We start from the raw sequence: 21,905 nt of genomic DNA on the forward strand, positions 1-21,905 counted from the left end.
AATCTTCAATCAATCAAACAAGACCCACTTCCGGTAAATTAAGACGGAAGCAAGCGTTCCTGTCTCGGAACCAGCCAATGATGTGTTAAGTTTGCAGTCACGTGACACAAATATTATGACAATTATTTCTGCATTTAATTTCTTACTGAAACACATTTTACTTCAATTGTCAGCATAACTTGATGTCAAAACAATTATTTTCACAAAATCCAAATGCAAAAATTTCAGTGAACAAAAAAAGACAACTTAACCTCCATATGTTGCAAGTCATAAATATCCAGCTTTTTAATTAAAAAAAAAAAAAGATAGCTAGCTTGCTACAACACAACTTAATGTGGGGTCCGTCACAAATAAACATGTTGTCTCACACACAGACGCAGACAAATATTAGGGCTCAGTGGTCAGAAAGTCAGTTTATAACACAAACAAAACAACACAATTAGAACATAAGGCATAAGGACCGAGAGGCGCTACTTTGAAGGCAAAATGTCAGCAACAGCCTCAAACGGAACCCTGCTTTATTGAGGCACGGCTCAGACAACCAAGGAATCGAATCGTTCAGCTGGCTGAAAAGTCAACAAAAGCGACACAATGCGAGTACTAAGCTTGTTGGTGTTGTACTAACTGAAGAGCACATACAGTAGGATGCAAAGGCTTAGACTAATCCAATATGCTTAGAAGTTATATAGAAAAAAAACATGTTAGCGTAAAGATTTAATTTTTTCCCCCTCATATTAAGTTTTTTTTAAAAATGATAATGGCATTATTGACACACCCGCTTTAGGGAAAGATGGAAACAATACTTCATTGTCGCCTTATTGTGACATCATGAACACATGGGTAATTGTAACAGGTACTGCATTTAGAAGTACAGTAAGTCCATGTTTGGGCAGAAATGACATACAGAACAGTGATTATTACAGCATATGCGTGAAGGTCCATACAAAGTCACGGTGAACAGCAAACCCTCCTGTCAGGACTGGAAGGAGATGACCGTGTTGACTTTGTAGACGTGGTAGGAGCGGTTCCTGAAGACGCGCGTGAAGTAGTTGGTGTAGGGCGAGTTGTTCATCTTGATCTCTTGGCAGAAGCGTCTGTGCTTAGAGAAGGCGTACGTCTCCCCTTTGTCGTATATCACCTGCGAGGAGGGACACGCAAAACACATTTTGAGACGCGAATGGACCCGTGTGTTATAAAAATGGACTCACGTGGCCATTGGCGACGTCCAGCAGGTCTTTGATGCGACAGCCCTTGTTTGAACTGAGCTCGTTACAAATGGACTCCTCCACGATCACGTAGTTTGTCTTGTGCGAGGTCAGGATCTTGTAGACGTCCTCTGCGGATCTCATGGCGTACACCTGGTAGGTCTGCAGGGACACAAAGTCCAGGGGGGGTAGCGGGGGGTGTATATTGTAGCGTCCCAGAAGAGTTAGTGCTGCAAGGGGTTCTGAGTATTTGTTCTGTTGTGTTACGGTGCGGATGTTCTCCCGAAATGTGTTTGTCATTCTTGTTTGGTGTGGGTTCACAGTGTGGTGCATATTTGTAACAGTGTTAAAGTTGTTTATACGGCCACCCTCAGTGTGACCTGTTGACCAAGTATGCGTTGCATTCGCTTGTGTGTGTGAAAAGCCGTAGATATTATGTGATTGGGCCGGCACGCAAAGGCAGTGCCTTTAAGGTTTATTGGCGCTCTGTACTTCTCCCTACGTCCGTGTACCACTCCGTACAGCTGCGTTTTAAAAAGTCATACATTTTACTTTTTGAAACCGATACCGATAATTTCCGATATTACATTTTAAAGCATTTATCGGCCGATAACATCAGCAGCCCGATATTATCGGACATCTCTAGTATTTTATTATCATATTAGATTTTTTTTTAATCGATTAAGAATGGTTATGAATAAAAATCGCAAAACATTCGGAAATGTATTTTTTTGACACCCCTAGTGTTTATACAACGGGCCAGGCCCCGCACTCACGTCCTCGCTCCTCCTCAGCAAGTCCATGTCCGAGTGAAGCGGTAAGCTGGTTACAGCCGAACCAGAACCCAGCTTGACCGCTCCCAGCAGCTGAGGGCTTCCTGCAAACACAGCAGCCGCCGGAACTTGAGTCCTGAAGACAGATGGGAGATGTTTGTGGCCGCCATTGAGACTTTCATACACACATGTGGGACGACTTGCCTGATCCAGCGGATCATCTCTGCGGTATCTGGATCATAGAACTCCGGCAGGTCGGATAACTCGGCCAGGACGCGGGGGCAGTACTGCAGCACGGAAAAAAGGACGCAGGTGTTAAAAATGTATCGGAAGGGAATGGAAGACGAACCAGAGTCTTACCTCTCTCCACAGACTGAAGCCGATGATGGTCGGAACGGCCGTGCTCAGGATTAACGACTGCAAGCAAGCAGAGCAAAATGCAAACACGGTGCTGCGCTGTCAAGAAAGTGACTGCGCTCGCTCACCAGCACGACAGGGTGGATGGACTTGACCTTAAGCCACCTGAAGACGGTCATCCAGAGGCCAGGAGAGCACACGCCGAACGCGGTGAACATGCAGACGTACGGCGTCCACACGTACTTCATCCTGCGTGAGAAGAGAGGGCACACTTGAAGCGAGGAGGGCGTGGGGGGTATATCCGAGGAACATTTATCACTCACCCGTCGAAGAGCATCGTCAGGCCTCCGAAAAGGACCGTGTGGAAAACGTGATAGACCACCTCGGGACGCTCTCCAACGCGCATGTCTTCCAGCTTTAGGTTGCTTCGCATCGTCTGACCACTGCGTCGAGGAAGAGAAGTGTGTCACACCATCACTTACCGTATTTTTCGGAGTATAAGTCACTCCGGAGTATAAATCGCACCGGCCGAAAATGCATAATAAAGAAGAAAAAAAAATATATATAAGTCGCACTGGAGTATAAGTCGCATTTTTGGGGGAAATGTATTTGATAAAAGCCAACACCAAGAATAGACATTTGAAAGGCAATTTAAAAAAAAAAAAGAATAGTGAACAACAGGCTGAATAAGTGTATGTTATATGAGGCATAAATAACCAACTGAGAACGTGCCTGGTATGTTAACGTAACATATTATGGTAAGAGTCATTCAAATAACTAACATAAAGAACATGCTATACGTTTACCAAACAATCTGTCACTCCTAATCGCTAAATCCCATGAAATCTTATACGTCTAGTCTCTTACGTGAATGAGATAAATAATATTATTTGATATTTTACGCTAATGTGTTAATAATTTCACACATAAGTCGCTCCTGAGTATAAGTCGCACCCCCGGCCAAACTATGAAAAAAACTGCGACTTATAGTCCGAAAAATACGGTATAAAAATATATTCCTGCGGGGTCACTACGCCGTCGTCGTCCTTTTATGATCCCAGAAAGTTCACTAAATGAGCCACAGCAGTCCCTCGTTTATCACAGCTGACCAAGCTTGTCCGTGATAAACAAACTTTCATGAAGTAAGATTATTATTAATAAAACAAATATTGTCATAGTTCGAGCATAAACAAATTATTCACGACAGTCAATGTTTTGAACTTTATTAGAGTCCTCTAAACATGAAATACCACCCATATAGTAGGGCTTGGGCAGTTATGGAAAAAAATAATAATCATGATTATTTTTGATTGATATTGTAATCACGATTAATAACACACATTTTTATTTATTTTTTTAAACATGAGTATTTACTGTTCCACCAAAACCCAACCTTAAACACCGTATTTTTCGGACTATAAGTCGCAGTTTTTTTTCATAGTTTGGCCGGGGGTGCGACTTATACTGAGGAGCGACTTATGTGTGAAATTATTAACAGATTACCGTAAAATATCGAATAATATTATTTAGCTCATTCACGTAAGAGACTAGACCGGGGGTCGGCAACCCGCGGCTCTAGAGCCTCACGCGGCTCTTTAGCGCCTCCCTAGTGGCTCTCTGGAGCTTTTGCAAAAATGTATGAAAAATGGAAAAAGATGAGGGGAAAACATTTTTTTTTTGTGTTAATATGGTTTCTGTAGGAGGACAAACATGACACAAACCTCTCTAATTGTTATAAAGCACACTGTTTATATCAAACATGCTTCACTGATTCGAGTATTTGGCAAGCGTCGTTTTGTCCTACTAATTTTGGCAGTCCTTGAACTCACCGTAGTTTGTTTACATGTATAACTTTCTCCGACTTTCCAGGACGTGTTTTGTGCCACTTCTTTTTCTGTCTCATTTTTTTCCACCAAACTTTTAACGTTGTGCATGAATGCACAAAGGTGAGTTTTGTTGATGTTAGTGACTTGTGTGGAGTGCTAATCAGACATATTTGGTCACTGCATGACTGCAAGCTAATCGATGCTAACATGCTATTTAGGCTAGCTGGATGTACATATTGCATCATTATGCCTCATTTGTAGGTATATTTGAGGTAATTTAGTTTCCTTTAAATCCTCTTAATTAAATTTATATCTCATGACACACTATCTGCATGTAATATGGCTTTTAATTTTTTGCGGCTCCAGACAGATTTGTTTTTGTATTTTTGGTCCAATATGGCTCCTTCAACATTTTGGGTTGCCGACCCCTGGACTAGACGTATAAGATTTCATGGGATTTAGCGATTAGGAGTGACAGATTGTTTGGTAAACGTATAGCATGTTCTATATGTTATAGTTATTTGAATGACTCTTACCATAATATGTTACGTTAATATACCAGGCACATTCTCAGTTGGTTATTTATGCGTCATATAACGCAGTGGTCCCCAACCACCGGGCCGCGGACCGATTGGTACCGGGCCGCACAAGAAATTAAAAAAAAAAAAGTTTTTTTTTTTTTTTTTTTTTTAATAAAATCAACATAAAAAACACAATATATACATTATATATCAATATAGATCAATACAGTCTTCAGGGATACAGTCCGTAAGCACACATGATTGTATTTATTTATGTTTAAAAAAAAAATATATATATTTTTATATGTTTTTATATGTTAAAAAAATATATATATATATTTTTTTTTAAAATACCCCCCCCCCCACCGGTCCGTGGGACAAATTTTCAAGCGTTGACCGGTCCGCAGCTACAAAAAGGTTGGGGACCACTGATATAACGTACACTTATTCAGCCTGTTGTTCACTATTCTTTATTTATTTTAAATTGCCTTTTAAATGTCTATTCTTGGTGTTGGGTTTTATCAAATACATTTCCCCCAAAAATGCGACTTATACTCCAGTGCGACTTAAATATGTTTTTTTCCTTCTTTATTATGCATTTTCAGCCGTTGCGACTTATACTCCGGAGCGACTTATAGTCCGAAAGATACGGTATATATATTTTTTAAATGGATATCAATTAGCAACAAAAAAGCAACAACAATGCTGCTGAAGTGATCGCCAAGTGCCGAAGTGCAAAGAGCCGATTGATTTATTAATTGATTTAATTGATTATTTGTTGCGACTATAAAACATCCGTCCCTTGTGAACACGGGAAATTGAAGAGAGATGGCGAATGTTATAGGAGAGGAACTATTTGATGTGTTACAACTGTCACTTTAATGTAAATATGGACCTGAATTTAGAGGAGAAGGCTTTTGTGAAAGTGGGCTGATGAGACATATTGTAAATTCTAAACCGCTACTACGCTTTGAATCCTGCGGCTTATAAAACGGTGCAGCTAATTCATGGATTTTTCTTTGCTGACAGCCATAATGCTAATAGTTTAAAAAAATTAAAAAAGGAAGCAAAGATATTGAAAATGTTTTTTATTTGTGATGTTCTCATCTTTTGGATGAGTTTGCTCACTGCAGGCGCTGCGGTACCCTTCTTTTTAGAGCTTTAAACCGAAAGTAAAAGGACCGTCCCATTCTTCATTGATCACTACAAACAAACGTTTGTTCGTTTTACAATATAACAAACTATTTATACTTACTAAACCGTCCCATGGGTGATGTCTGTAGGAGTGTTTTCATGCATATCGGTACGTGCTATCGTAATGTAATGAACCTAGCGTTGTTAGCATTAGCTAATATGCCTTTACAAGTGTCTGTATTAAGTATTACTAACTTGCGAAGGCATTCTTTTCGTACTGTTTCAGTTTCGTAAATTCCCCAAAACGTCACCGTGGAGTTAAGTCTGTCTAGCTGATTGGAGAGCCAGCTTCCGCTGTTTTGTTTGATCAGCCAATTTACTGCTGCATCTAAGGCACCGTTTGGAAACAATTAATGTATGTAAATAAACATTTACAAAACCTTTGTGTGTAAAAGTACACATCACGCTACGCAGGAGGGTTTAGAAAGGGAGAAGCAAGACGGCGTAGTGAAGGTTGGCGCCTTAGGAACAGTCAAAAATGAATTAGACTGACCTGAGTCTTCTATAAATGGTCTCCACTGTGGACAGCAGGCACACGGTCAGGACCAGCAGATAGAAAGGAAGGACAGAGGCCTGCGTGAGGCGCAGGAACAACTCCTGGCCAGGAAATTGCAGGCTTTCTTGGCATAGGAGGAGGTTTGTCACAAAGTCGCTGGCAGAGAAGCACAGCAGAACATCAGAACACGTCATCATCCCCAAAAACACAGTCTGTCATTTACGTTGTTGTGTTGAGCCCAAATTTCACTTCCAGGAACTTCAAGATGAATTCACCATCACTTCCAGGTAGCACTTTCTGCAAATAAAAGAAAACAGATTGCAATCAAGTCATCGGAATCCCACAGCTTATCTTGAAGTACTACCTTGATCAGATAATTGAAGGTGATGCCGGTGGAGAAGACCAGGTGGAAGTGAAGGAAGAGCTTCATTACTCTGGCCAAAAGAGGGCCCTTCTTCATTTTTTGCTGCAAAATCACAGGAGAGAAAGCACTTGGAATGCTGTACCTCACATTGACACCGCTAAGGGGCGCAAAACACACCAAGGGAGAACTACAAAGTTATAGGGCAGATTGTTTATACCAGGGGTGTCCAAACTTCTTCCAGTGGGTGTGAGAGAAGAAAACATATTCACTATGTGTTATAGGTGACAAAAATACAGTGAATGCTCAAAAATCAAACTCAACGTGGTTATGAATTATTGACCTATTAAGGCTCCAATCACTTCACTTCAATTATTTGACATTTGAATTTTTATGGGGAAAATATTGGATAGTTTGTGTTTTTGCCAAAGATAACAATGGTGTTTCTTTAACAAAAAGGGTATAAAACATACAAAAACAAATAGATAATAAAAACTTAATAACAACAGATAATGAAGTTGATCTAGAAATGTAAGTGTTGAAAGTATAAATTAATATAGGACTTAATATAACACATTTATCAGTAGGACCCTCGAGGGAGAAGGGAACTACTATGTGGATTTTTAATACAACTAATCCATCCATCCATCCATCTTCAACCGCTTATCCGGAATCGGGTCGCGGGGACAGCAGCTCCAGCAAAGACCCCCAGACTTCCCTCTCCAGAGCAACATTTGCGACTTCCTCCTGGGGAATCCCGAAGCGTAATTTAGAATCAAAAGCAATGTTATTATGAATTATTGACCTATTTAAGGCTCCAATCACTTCACATGAAATATTTGACGTGGACATTTTTTTATGGGAAAATATTGCATGGTTTGTGGCCTTTTTTTACTTTGACAAAAAAGGCATAAAACACAGGTGTCGAATTTAAGGCCCAGGGGCCAGATCTGGCGCGCCACATCATTTTATGTAGCCCGCAAAAGATTGGAAATAATATGCGTCAAAGGTATTTTATCTTTAATGACTAAAGGTTCCCTCCGGGTACTCTGGCTTCCTCCCACCTCCGAAGACATGCACCTGGGGATAGGTTGATTGGCAACACTAAATTGGCCCTAGTGTGTGAATGTGAGTGTGAATGTTGTCTGTCTATCTGTGTTGGCCCTGTGATGAGGTGGCAACTTGTCCAGGGTGTACCCCGCCTTCCGCCCGAATGCAGCTTAGATAGGCTCCAGCGCCCCCCCGCAATCCCGAAAGGGACAAGCGGTAGAAAATGGATGGATGGACTAAATGTATTTGTTCTTTCCCTTTTGACAGGCAAAAAATACATGTACTACATGCAACTGCTTATCTTCTCAACTGCAATATTATCTAAAAATACAACAAATATTATGATATAATACTATCATACATTCAAAAAATAATTAAATAAGAATTAATACCTAAATATCTGCTTAGCTTATAATTTCAAAACAAGCTATTATTCAAATGTTACACTGTAGAAATGGCAAAGTATGTATATTGTTAAGATTTTATCAGTGTGATACCCTTATAAATAAATGATAAATGGGTTATACTTGTATAGCGCTTTTCTACCTTCAAGGTACTCAAAGCGCTTTGACAGTATTTCCACATTCCCCCATTCACACACACATTCACACACTGATGGCGGGAGCTGCCATGCAAGGCGCTAACCAGCAGCCATCAGGAGCAAGGGTGAAGTGTCTTGCCCAAGGACACAACGGACGTGACTAGGATGGTAGAAGGTGGGGATTGAACCCCAGTAACCAGCAACCTTCCGATTGCTGGCACGGCCACTCTACCAACTTCGCCACGCTGTCCCCAATCAATATTCCTTAATGATTGTGGAAATAAATATGTGAAAAAATGCATTTTAACTAACATTTATATTAGCACAAATTAAGCCATAAGGATAACACCTCCAACATGATGTACTGTAACATCTCAGGGCAGGGAAGTCTTTTATCAACACCTGTTTTTTTAAGTTTTAAAGAAGTCAACTGTGTGTGCAGTGTAAGGTGAAATGCAGTTATGTCATCTTCTTGTAAAGACCACACAGATCCATCACTGTGTTTCTATTCATTACAATTACACTCAGCCGTAAATAATATTTATATATGGCAGTGATCCTCAACAGGCGGACCGCGGTCCATGTCCGGACCCAGCGACGTGTCCGTCCGGACCCAGCACGAATTATAGTAAAAAAATAAATAAATATATATATATATATATATATATATATATATTTAAATATATATATATATATTTTTTTAAATAATTATAATTATTATAAAAAAATATAATAATTGTATTTATCTTTGAGTCATCGCTAGCGCAAGTCAACGTTCTTTGTTGTTTTTAGTCAAATATCTCCACGTTTCGTTTACACTTCTCCGCGTCTCACTCACTCCGTCTCTCTCTCTCGCTCTCCCTCAGAGAGAGGAAGAGAGAGAGACGGAGTGAGAGCGAGAGAACGCCGCTCTGATTAGCTGCGGAATCAGCCAATCAGAGTATGGGTTGTCATCTCTATCACAACGACGCGCTGATAGGCTGTTACCACCTGGGTCATACAGCTCTCATGCCACATGCATGGAACCTTTCGCTGCAGGCACACAGTTGTCTAGTTATATTTGCAGTGGCACATGAATGAGATCTGTTGAGGTCATTTGTTTACCAGGGATAGGAGGGTTGTGTTTAAAAGTATTTATTTTTTGTTAAAACTGAAAGTTTTATTTAAGTTCTTATTTATTTTTGTTTCAAAGAAAATCTTTCATGTATTTTATTGGATATTTATTTTATTTTTGTTAATTTTAAGAAAATGTTAAACTACTACCTACCTCCTGCTACTATATAAGCTTGACCGATAATAAACGGACCCAGCCTGTTTCAAAATAACATTTGTGGACCTTCAAGATTTGTACTTGAGGACCCCTGATATATGGCATGTAGGTGCAGAGCACATTTTTACATGATATATCATACCAAATATGTCATGCAAATCAATACAATCAATTAACATGTTGTGTGGGTGTGCAGTTTGTAACATAGGAATTGTTACTTGTGTTTATGATGCACACAGACGTATTTGAGTGATGGACCGGAAGCCATATCGAGTGTTGACAGTTACCGATGTATGTGTGTGTGTGTGTGTATTATATAATATATAAATAAAAAGACTCATTGAGCAAATGTAAAATTCTCGATCGTCCAGTTTGTTGTCAAGAGAGAAAACAAACTGAAAAACATTTAAACCAGATGTGTTTTGATGACACGCAAACACGGCGCAATGAAGTGATGTCATTCGGCAACCAGAGACCTGTCAGTCACAGTGGATGCTATCTTGCTTTAAAGCAACATTATGGATTATTATATTACCTCAATTGTATACTTTTTTGAGTGGATTCATATTGGCCTGTGAATTAATGAGTCTGTAGAAAAGGTAAATAAAACACGGTGGTGTTTCCTCCTGAGTAAAGTGCGTTCACTTCAAACTGACACAGCAAGCGTGACTTTTGAGAAGGAAATATTGTTTTTACAAAACTTTTGTATGGTGTTGCTTCCTTATTTGTCATTATTCCAAGCTGATTTCAATGTGTAGCAGTGGCAGCTGAACTGTGACAGCGTGTCATAATTACATCAGTCAGCTGGAACAAAAAAATACGGATACTCAGTATACATCCCTAGAAATCACAGTAGATTTTACCAAAAAAACTGTAAAAATAAAAAACAGTCGTATACCACTTTTTAACCATGCCATATTTAAAATTTCTCCATTTACTTTACTATTCTATAAAACCCCCGTAAATTTTACGGTGAAATTCTGGCCAGTTTCTTTACCGTAAAATCTAAAAAGTTTTTTTTACGATGTATGTAAAAAAATATATGTACGGTAAATGCATAGACAATTGGGTAATTATAGCTTGATCAATCCTTTATAGTCGTATTATTTAATGTTACAAGCGGTTTCCTGAGGGCAGCCATTACTGCGATGCGGCCCTCAGTGAAAACGAGTTTGACACCCCTAGCATTAAAGAAAAAACAAAAAAACATTAAAAAAACTTTGTATGGGTGGATAGATCTTGAAAGTAAAAAAAAAAAATATATGACTTACTTTTCAGACTTTTATGGCTGAAACCCTTTTGGGTCCCCGGGCCTATAACATTAACCACATTTGGGGAATCCCCAAGGGTTAATAAAGAAGTATTATATTTTAAGAATATGCAGGTGGCCAATAAAAAACAATGAAAATTACCCGCAGGCCGCACTTTAGACACCCCTGGATTATGCTATTCTGGATAAAAGGCGATAAAGGTGAGCTGATGGGGGCCAGCTACACTACCTGGAGGTACCTCACAAGCACGGAGCCAATCAGGAGGCTGAGCAGAGGCGAGGCGAGCAACGACGTGTTGTGAAAGCGAAATAAGTAGGCCAGCAGCAAGGAGCTGATGTAGACTTTGTGAATGTCGGACATCTGCCAAAGAAGGGAGAGAAGGTGAATGGTGCACCAGGGGAAAAATTAAAAAATGCGTGCTCACCTTACGAGGCGGCACTAGGTCGAATGAGTCGAGTAGAAAGAGCGAGACGGCTTGGACGAAGAGCACGTAGTGGCTGTGTTCCCATAGCAGCAGGAAGGAGAAGGTGGTGGCGCTCATGGTCAGATAGCACCACATCTGGAAGGAAGACGTCTGTCAGCCGTCACTTAAGTCCGAAGGTGCATTTCTCAAAGTCCCACCTCAGCGGTTGAGCGGATGTTGTGGCACAGGAAGCCGGTCAGCGCCGCCACCTGACAGGAGTAGAACGGCAGAGCCCAGTGTTCCCGCAGAGGAACCGCCTGGTCCACTCTGGTGACGTCGGTTCTAAGCGGCATGGACACGCGCTCCCGTCACGTTCATATATCAAACCTCCACATCTTACCATGAACAGGACTGACCTGCTGATGACATACCAGGCCACCGCCAGCACGCCGGCCACCCAGGTGCCGCTCATTACCCAGCTGCACACGAAGAGCGCCGTGGCGTACACCGCCTGGAGGGCGAACAGCAAGGCCACGTAGAATAAGATGGGTTCCATCGAATCCTGCATGAACAGAGGAACATCCAAGTCTAAGTCAGGGCGTACCACTCTAAGATAGAAGTATTATTGTAGCAAAATTATTTGCAAACATAATAATACCTGGGATTTGTATAGCGCTTTTCTAAGTACCCAAAGTCGCTTTACATGTTAAAAACCCATCATTCATTCACACCTGGTGGTGGTAAGCTACTTTCGTAGCCACAGCTGCCCTGGGGTAGACTGACGGAAGCGTGGCTGCCAATTTGCGCCTACGGCCCCTCCGACCACCACCTATCATTCATTCAACATTCATTCACCGGTGTGAGCGGCACCGGGGGCAAGGGTGAAGTGTCCTGCCCAAGGACACAACGGCATGGTAAGAGGCGGGGAGCGAACCTGCAACCCTCAGGTTTCTGACACGGGCGCTCTACCCACTACGCCATGCCGCCATGTATCTCAATCTGTGCGTGTGTAATCCAATTCGCGCGTGTATGCACTAATTGGTTTGTTTGTATTTCAATCTGAGTATTCAGATCCGTGTACGAAAGACGCCACACAATTAAAACCAATCAGAAACAACGTACAGCTTATGCGTGAGAAAGAAAAAACGCCAAGACCCGCCTTACGTGGTTTCTGATTGGTTTAAACTGTGTAGCCTCTTCTGTGGTGAGTTAAATGTAGGCACAGTGGCTTGATGGCTTGGTCTGGGATTAGTTATTTCGACCTGTCTGTACAGCGATTTGAACTGGTAAAAAGAAATGTCTGTCTGCAACATTACCGCCGCAGAAAACATTATGTTGCTACTAGAGATGTCCGATAAATGCTTTAAAATGTAATAATCGGAAATTATCGGTATTGGTTTCAAAAAGTAAAATGAATGACTTTTTAAAACGCCGCTGTACGGAGTGGTACACGGACGTAGGGAGAAGTACAGGGCGCCAATAAACCTTAAAGGCACTGCCTTTGCGTGCCGGCCCAATCACATAATATCTACGGCTTTTCGCATACACAAGTGAATGCAATGCATACTTGGTCAACAGCCATACAAGTCACACTGAGGGTGGCCGTATAAACAACTTTAACACTGTTACAAATATGAGCCACACTGTGAACCAAACAAGAATGACAAACACATTTCGGTAGAACATCCACACCGTAATACAACATAAACACAACAGAACAAATACCCAGAACCCCTTGCAGCACTAACTCTTCCGGAATGCTACAATATACCCGCCCCCGCTACCCCCCCGACCCCCTCAACCCGCCCCCCCAACCCCACCCACCTCAACCTCCTCATGCTCTCTCAGGGAGAGCGTGTCCCAAATTCCAAGCTGCTGTTTTGAGGCATGTTAAAAAAAATAATGCACTTTGTGACTTCAATAATAAATATGGCAGTGCCATGTTGGCATTTTTTTCCCATAACTTAAGTTGATTTATTTTGGAAAACCTTGTTACATTGTTTAATGCATCCAGCGGGGCATCACAACAAAATTAGGCATAACGATGTGTTAATTCCACGACTGTATATATCGGTATCGGTTGATATCGGAATTGGTAATTAAGAGTTGGACAATATCGGAATATCAGTAATCGGCAAAAAAGCCATTATCGGACATCTCGAGTTGCTACTGGTCGGTAAAAATAGTTGTCTGTCTGCAACATTACCGCCGCAGAAATAATCATGTCGCTACTGGTCACAGGTTTCCTAAAATTAAAAAAAACTCAACAACTTAAAGCCTTGTCCAGCCGTTTACTGACTTAAAATATTCATGTTTAAAAAACGTTCACTGCAGATGAATATAGGCTTAAATATCAATTATCGGCCTCATCGACTACTAACAATTGGTATTGGCCCTGAAAAAAACACATCAGTCGATCTCTATCATGAATTATGTGATTAAGGTTGTCATTGAGAACTTACAGTAACTTACAGTCACGCTATGACTCAGTGACGTTGCACATGTGCATTGCATGCCCTCCTCATCTAATTTTGCCAAATGAGGAAAAGTGTGACATGCTTTGACGTGGATCAGTTCCGTGCTTTCTGTATTAAGTGGGCCATGACACGGTCCGATTGGCCTCACATGAGTACGCCCTTAGTCGACAAAGCATCAGTCAACGTTCTGAACGATCTCCATGATACTGACCTGGCTGCCTACAAGTCTGAAAAGGTAGCTTGTGATCATTTCGGGATACAGAGACAGACGCTCCACAGCGTTGATGGTTTGTCCTGCAAGCGTGCCGTCGTCAGTCATCAGCTCGTAGAAGCCTGTTCCGCACAAAACAGCACCATCAGGTCTGTTGACCTCCTCGTTTTGTATTCACCGGGAAGGAAAAGGATGACCTTTTTCGAAAGACGTTGCCGCCAGCATGTGCTTGTAGTAGTAATAGTAAACGCCGCTGCCTCCTTGGAAGGTGATTTCCCGCTCCAGCTCCTGAGAGACAACACGTGAGGACGTGGCATGGGAAGAGAGCGGCTGTCACTCACCTGTCTCGTGGAAAACCAGAACTTCCTCTCGTGGAAGGCCGAGAGGTAGATGGCGTACAGCATGCCGCACGCCACCGCCGCCAGGCATCCAAAGATATTCCTCAGCACACGCTGGAATACACTCACTGGAGACAGTAAATAAAAAGTTAAATTAATCAAAAATTCCTCACAGTTCGATTTTGGATCTCCGTTGCAATGATTCGCTATGTGGAGTTTACATGTCCTGCCAATGCTTGTCTGGGTCAATGAGTATGATTGAAAATGTATAAATCATCTATGAATTATTAGTTTCCATGGCTGTTGTAAGGTTAAGGACAAAGTGTATCTACAGTTAGTATGCATTCACTCCAACTGAAGATATGAGTTTTGATACTTAAGTACTGGCTCAAATCATGTTGATGTTGAATAAGCAAATAATAATTGTAAATGTCTGACGTGCAAACGTACTAGCAGATGTCTTTCGTTTCCTCACAGTCAACACAGGCTTGGTCGAAGCCTCCGTTTTTTTTTCGTCGTCGTCATCTTTCAATTCTTCCTCTTCTTCTCCTTTAACATCTAAATGGATTGGATGGATGTGAAAGACAGAGAGAGAGGGAGCGAAGAGTTTAACAAGTTTCCCGAATCCCGACTCATTGGCTGGATTAGAGAAACGGTGTCCAAACTGAAAAATCAATGCATGCGGGGGACATTTTGAAATGTTTCATTTTCAGAACCAATACAATAAGTACAATTTTTTTAATTCAATGCTTGAATGGCTATTTATCTATAAAAAAATATTTGTGTTGCCCTTTCTGTCAAAACCGTTTTTTTTTTGGCAAAAACACCAAATATGCAGTATTTTTCACAACAAAATGTTTAAAGTGGAAAAATTGGAGCCTTAAATAGGTCAATAATTCATGGAAAAAATTATTTTAATTAATTATTATTTTTTGAGCGATGATAGATTAAAAAAAAAATCCCACTAAAATTCTTGGTGATCCACAAAGGCCCCACTCATAAAAGTGTAAAAAAAAAAAGGTCACATAATTGTAGTGCACAAAAAAATTTGAATCTGAATCGAGATTGTTGTTCATCTAAATTCTAGATCGATTCATAATTTTCAAAAAGCGACAAAAAAAAGAAATAAAATAAAACATTTTTTTCTTTTTTTTTAAGAATCAATTTTGCGGTAGAAAATGGGTGGATGGATGGAATTTTTAAACAGACATTTTTAGGCTGTGTCCATGCAACCAGAAGGAGCTTTTCTAACCTGTAACATGTTTTGAAACATTTTCATTTAAACCATTACTACTATACTAATGTATATTTAATATATACTGTGTATATATATATATATATATATATATATATATATATATATATATATATATATATATATATATATATATATATATATATATATATATATATATATATATATATATATATACATACAATACTATTTTTTCATGTTTCTTTTATGCACTTTTGCTCAAAGAAAACATATTTTTATATGGAAAGCAATATTCTGCCCCCAAAAATATTTCAAAGTGGAATTTTGGAGCCTTAATTAGGTCAATAATTCATGACAACATTGATTTGGATTCATTGTTATGTTTTTGAGCACTGACTACTAGGGATGTAACGGTAAATGGTATAATGATAAACCGTGGTAGAATTCCAGGCGGTTAATAATATGGTTTAAATTTTTAATTACCGAAAAAACTTCATTTATTAATGCATTTTAGGCAACACTGCTCACTTCCTGGAAACTGAAATGACGCAGCGTCAGCCTATGAGCACTAGTGCTGTTAAGCTCAAGAAAACATGCCGGCAACTACACAGACTTATTTCTGGAGATGTTCCCTTCGAGTAAACGGAGCCGATTGCTTCCTTTCACCCGCTTCGACTTCCACTGAGTCTCGGCGTGCGTTTAAGAGCACACTGCTGTTATTAGATGACGACAGGTGTGAACAATATTGGAGACAACCGCATTTGTCCCACACTAAAAGTATACCTTGGAGGAGAAAAATATTTGATGAACGCAAGCTGTTGTCAGTGAGGCACAAAGATTGTGTATTAGAAGTGGGAGGTATCGCTCCTGTTTATTTTTGTTGGCCAAACTGTTGCACTGAACCACATGGTGTTGTTGGAGAAGAACAAAGCTTGTTTATTAGACTTCATCTTCATTAGCCAAACTGCTTTGTGTTTTATATGGATATCAAAAAGTAAACACTATGTTGTGTTAAATTACTTGTTTTTTTCATTACAAAGTTATTACTTTAAAAACGATTCATGTAACATAGCATTTTGTTAATGTTTAATGGTGTATAATTAATACCAATACGACAGATTCCTGCTCAAACTCTTAATGTATCTGTCCCGATACAGCATACACATGTACATACATTAGTGCATGTTAATGTATATAACTTTTAAAAAAAGATCTCTCTCTATCAAAATGTAAAAATAGAGATAAAGGAATCGTGTAATGAGAAAAAGCTGACAGGTTGATACTATTAATGAACAAAAACAAATAATTGTCTTTAAACATATGGATAACGTTTAACTATAGCTTTTTTAATAGATATTACAAATTACATGATGGCATTGCGTTCACACCCAACCCAAACACTGTTTTACCTAACATAAGTAATTATCAGGATTAATAATCGTGATTTCAATATTGATAAAAAATAATCTTAATTAATATTTTGACTATAAATACATCTATACATGAACAAACAATCTGGCTATAAAGGAAGATAAATGTGTGCTCATCGCTCGTGATGTTACCCAGTCTGGGTGGGTAACATCATAAAAGTCTGCTCTTTTTCCGAATATTAATAAACAACAACTGTGTAAGACTAATAAACACATTCAATCACATTATTCCATTACATTACAAAAGCCTTTATCATCGACAAGTAAAACAACATCATTCAACGCACATTCCATGTTACAAAATGATCAGAGCAAACTTTATAGTGTCATTTTGCTGCAGCAGGAGTAAATCCAGCTTCACTGATTCTAGCCAGCCACAGGTTGCGCCTTGCCGTCGACAGCCGCTTAGTTTCTTTTGCCTGCTTTACAATGACCTTAGGAATACCGTAGTACTTTGTGGTTCCTTGTCTTGAATTTGTGCGGTTTCTGCAACACCACACGACGCACGTCTGACCAATTTTGCACAAAAATAACAACAAATAGGTTTCCGATTACGTCATCCGATGACGTCTGCCAACTTGTGTGTCAAAACTAAGCGGAGCGTGTATGCAAACACAAAGACTCACAGTTCGGTTTTGGATCTCCGTTGCAATGATTCGCTATGTGGAGTTTACTTGTCCTGCCAATGCTCGTCTGGCTCAATGAGTATGATTGAAAATGTATAAATCATCTATGAATTATTAGTTTCTATGGCTGTTGTAAGGTTAAGGACAAAGTGTATCTACAGTTAGTATGCATTCACTCCAAGTGAAGATAGGACTTTTGATACTTAAGTACTGGCTCATATCATGTTGATGTTGAATATAGAGGTGTTGCAAATGACTGACGTGCAAACGTACTAGCAGAAGTCTTTGGTTTCCTCACAGTTGACACAGCCTTGGTCGAATCCTCCGGTTTTTTTTCGTCGTCGTCGTCATCTTTCAACTCTTCCTCTTCTTCTCCTTTAACATCTAAATGGATTGGATGGATGTGAAAGACAGAGAGAGAGGGAGCGAAGAGTTTAACAAGTTTCCGGACTCCCAACTCGTTGGATGGACTAGAGAAGGGGTGTCCAAACTGAAAAATCAATGCATGCGGGGGACATTTTGAAATGTTTCATTTTCAGAACCAATACAATATGTACATTTTTTTATTCAATGCTTGAATGGCTATCTATAAAGATATTGTTTTGCCCTTTTTGTCAAAACCCTATTTTGTATGGCAAAAACACAAAATATGCAATATTTTCCACAAAAAAATGTTCAAAGTGGAATATTTGATGTGAAATAATTGGAGCCTTAAATAAGTCAATAATTCATGGATAAAAATATTTTAATTCATTACTATTTTTTGAGTGATGGCAGATTAAAATAAGAATCCCACTAAAATTATTGGGGATCCAAAAAGGCCCCACTCATAAAAGTGTTAAAAAAAGGTCATATAATTGGGGTGCACAAGAAAAAAGATTCACATCTGAATCGAGATTGTTGTTCAACCAAATTCTAAATCGATTCATAATTTTCAAAAAGCAACTAAAAAATACTTCTTTTTTTTTAAGAATCAATTTTGCGGTAGAAAATGGGTGGATGAATGGATGGAATTTTTAAAAAGACAATTTTAGGCTGAAAAAGTGCAGTTACGTCGTATGTCCATAAGTTGCCATCTTGCACAATTTTTACATTTATTTCTATTTATTTATAGTATTATTTTGTTTCTGCCATATTACTTTGTTTATAATGCTTGTGTTGCTTTCATGAGCACATTCAATTTTCTACTTGAGGTGCATACATACATTTAAAATGTGTTATGTTGTTTAAAATTTTTTTCAAGATAAGTAGTTAATAAAACATTTTAGCACATTTAAAAATATTGCGATAATAATGATAACAGTGATAATTTCGGTAACAATAACCGTGGTAAGAAATGTTCATACCTTGACATCCTTACTGACTGCTATAGATAGGTTCCCGATGACGTCATCCGATGACGTCCGCCATCTTGTGTGTCAAAACTTAGTGAAGCGTTTATGCAAACACTTTTAACCAAGCACGGCTCTCTATACATGGGTTTTTGTTAGCGAAGGATTATGGGTAAACTTGCGGCAGCCGGCATCTTGTGTGTCATAACTTTGTTGATCCGCCCGAGGCAGTTTTCTAAATATTTTTCGTACTTTTGCTTCGACAATAACGTCAATAAGGGCTGTTATAATGTAATTGAATAATGTGATTGAATGTGTTTTAGTCTTACACAGTTGTTGTTTATAAATATTAGGAAAAAGAGCAGACCTTTATGATGTTACCCACCCAGACTGGGTAACATCACGAGCGATGAGCACACATTTTTCTTCCTTTGTAGCCAGATTAATTTCCTGTACCCATCCACACACATAGTAATTGTACGCTTCGAGCGACTTGTAGCCCTTGAGCTTATCCAGAGTGTAGGCACTTACATTGTTCACCAAATAGTTGACGATAGGGTAAGATTCCAAATCAGTAGTCCATTCGCCTTTTCCCATCTCATACGGATCTTTATCGTCAATATCCTTCAATTTCTGTAAATACCTGGCTTTGCAAACCCCATCTGACGTCTGTCTGTAAGGAAACTTTCACGTTCTCTTTCAAATTTCCCGAAGTTGACGCCATTGTCGAAGCAAAAGTACGAAATATATTAAGAAAACCGCTGCAGGTGAAGCACGGTGGCACAGGGGTTAGTGCATGTGCCTCACAATACGAAGGTCCTGAGTGCAATCCCGGGCTCGGGATCTTTCTGTGAGGAGTTTGCATGTTCTCCCTGTCACTGCTTGTGGGTACTCTGGCTTCCTCCCACCTCCAAAGACATGCACCTGGGGATAGGTTGATTGGCGACACTAAATAGTCCCTAGTGTGTGAATACGAGTGTGAATGTTGTCTAACTGTGTTGGCCCTACTTTGAGGTGGCGACTTGTCCAGGGTGTACCCAGCCTACCGCCCGAATGCAGCTGAGATAGGCTCCAGCACCACCCGCGACCTCAAAAGGGACAAGTGGTAGAAAATGGATGGATGGATGCTGCAGGCGAATAAGCTGCCGCAGGCGAATAAACAAGGTTATGACACCCAAATTACCCATTATCCTTCGCTAAAGGAATCCCATGTATTAAGAAAAAAACAATCAATATTGTTACATTTGTTTGCCATTTTATTTCACTTTTTTTTCTTTTCTTATTAGTATTTTATCTTGTGCAGGGCCGTTAAAAATGAGCTGCAGGCTACAAATGGCCCCCAAGCCACACTTTGGACACCCCTGGACTATCTATAACAGTGTTTTTCAACCTTTTTCGAGCCAAGGCACATTTTTTCAACGCAAAAAAGGAGGCACACCACCAGCAGACATTAAAAAACAAAACTCAGTTGGCAGTAAAAAGTCGTTGTCGCAATTGTTGGATATAACTTTAAACCATAACCAAGCATGTATCAATATAGCTCTTGTCTCAAAGTAGGTGTACTGTCACCACTTGTCACATCGCACCCTGACTTATTTTGACTTTTTTGCTGTTTTCCTGTGTGTAGTGTTTTAGTTCTTGTCTTGCGCTCCTATTTTGGTGGCTTTTCCTGTTTTTTGGTATTTTCCTGTGGCAGTTTCATGTCTTCCTTTGAGCGATATTTCCCGCATCTGCTTTGTTTCAGCAATCAAGTACCAATGATTGTCACACACACACTAGGTGTGGTGAAGTTTGTCCTCTGCATTTGACCCATCCCCTTGATCACCCCCTGGGAGGTGAGGGGAGCAGTGGGCAGCAGCGGTGCCGCGCCCGGGAATAATTTTTGGTGATTTAACCCCCAATTCCAACCCTTGATGCTGAGTGTCAAGCAGGGAGGCAACGGGTCCCATTTTTATAGTCTTTGGTATGACTCGGCCGGGGTTTGAACTCACAACCTACAGGGCGGACACTCTAACCACTAGGCCACTGAGTAGGCTAGACTGACTTAGTTGTGTTGAGTTTTAGTTGTTTTTATCATTCTTTGTGGGGACATTGTTGATTGTCACGTCATGTTCGGATGTACATTGTGGACGCCGTCTTTGCTCCACAGTAAGTCTTTGCTGTCGTCCAGCGTTCTGTTTTTATTTACTTTGCAGCCAGTTCAGTTTTAGTTTCGTTCTGCATAGTCTTCCCTAAGCTTCGATGCCTTTTCTTAGGGGCACTCACCTTTCGTTTATTTTTGGTTTAAGCATTAGATACCTTTTTACCTGCACCCTGCATACCGCTGTTTCCGACATCTACAAAGCAATTAGCTACAGGCTGCCACCTACTGAAATGGAAGAGTATTACACGGTTACTCTGCCGAGCTCTAGACAGCACATCATTTGCAGACTATAATTACTGGTTTGCAAAACATACTTTTAACCCAAATAGGTGAAATTAGATCATCTCACGGCACACTAGTTGAAAAACACTGATCTATAAGATAGCAGAGGCTAACAGTAAACAACTCTTGTTAGCTAAAAGCCATACTTACCGTCGGTTTGTGTGGGCTCGTTCTCCTCTTTGCCATCCCCTGAAGTATCTACTTTACGACATCGCAACCCGGCCATGGTGCTTTAAAAATAAATCTTAAAACAAAGTAGTGAATGTTATTATCTGACGTTGTTGGAAAGGCAACATGCTAGCTAGCAGGAGGCTAGCTAACGCCGGTCAGTCAACACTTCCCTGTTAGCCGATTTAAGTGCCAAACACTACAACACTACCCTTCGTATTTGGAGTGAATTCAACATATTTCAACACCTATATTTATCGTGCGCCAACTATTATCGAGACTCTTGTACAGTGGCTGTGTCACGCCAATTTTCTTCCCATTACAAAAACCTTTTAGGCCCAATTTACTTCCGGGGTAATTTCCGCTTACGTCATTTCCTCTTACGTACGTCATTTCCTCTTACTGCCCGTCGCTG

General features: G+C 40.0%; 1 protein-coding gene across 2 annotated transcripts; it reads right to left on the reverse strand.

Moving 5' to 3' along the window:
* Window positions 1-256: 256 nt before the first annotated feature.
* Window positions 257-21,876, reverse strand: dpy19l3 (dpy-19 like C-mannosyltransferase 3). 2 transcript variants are annotated; one of them, XM_062047322.1, is made up of 20 exons: window positions 21,473-21,876; window positions 17,840-17,950; window positions 14,745-14,852; window positions 14,298-14,422; window positions 14,154-14,244; window positions 13,957-14,078; window positions 11,685-11,830; window positions 11,487-11,610; window positions 11,290-11,424; window positions 11,094-11,225; window positions 6,737-6,838; window positions 6,596-6,669; window positions 6,370-6,528; window positions 2,659-2,778; window positions 2,464-2,584; window positions 2,339-2,395; window positions 2,183-2,265; window positions 1,982-2,114; window positions 1,209-1,367; window positions 257-1,138 (listed from the first exon to the last, which is right to left on the reverse strand). In XM_062047322.1, exons 1-20 carry the CDS (start codon window positions 21,546-21,548, stop codon window positions 974-976), a joined length of 2,343 nt encoding a protein of 780 aa, XP_061903306.1. In that variant the 5' UTR covers window positions 21,549-21,876; the 3' UTR covers window positions 257-973. The 2 variants fall into 2 exon arrangements, with proteins under 2 accessions (XP_061903306.1, XP_061903307.1); XM_062047323.1 differs by lacking the exon at window positions 17,840-17,950.
* Between the last annotated feature and the right edge of the window lie 29 nt (window positions 21,877-21,905).

This window comes from Entelurus aequoreus, linkage group LG05 (assembly GCF_033978785.1).
Source record: "Entelurus aequoreus isolate RoL-2023_Sb linkage group LG05, RoL_Eaeq_v1.1, whole genome shotgun sequence".
Lineage (NCBI taxonomy): Eukaryota > Metazoa > Chordata > Actinopteri > Syngnathiformes > Syngnathidae > Entelurus > Entelurus aequoreus.

Bases quoted from the DNA above. Each gene is read 5' to 3' on its own strand.
- dpy19l3 (XM_062047322.1), bottom strand. From the start codon at position 21,548: ATGGCCGGGTTGCGATGTCGTAAAGTAGATACTTCAGGGGATGGCAAA. The intron at 6,529-6,595 runs GTAAATGACAGA...CTTCTCTGCCAG, and splicing joins TTTGGGCTCAACACAACAAC to CGACTTTGTGACAAACCTCC. The intron at 2,585-2,658 runs GTGAGTGATAAA...CTTCTCACGCAG, and splicing joins CTGACGATGCTCTTCGACGG to GATGAAGTACGTGTGGACGC.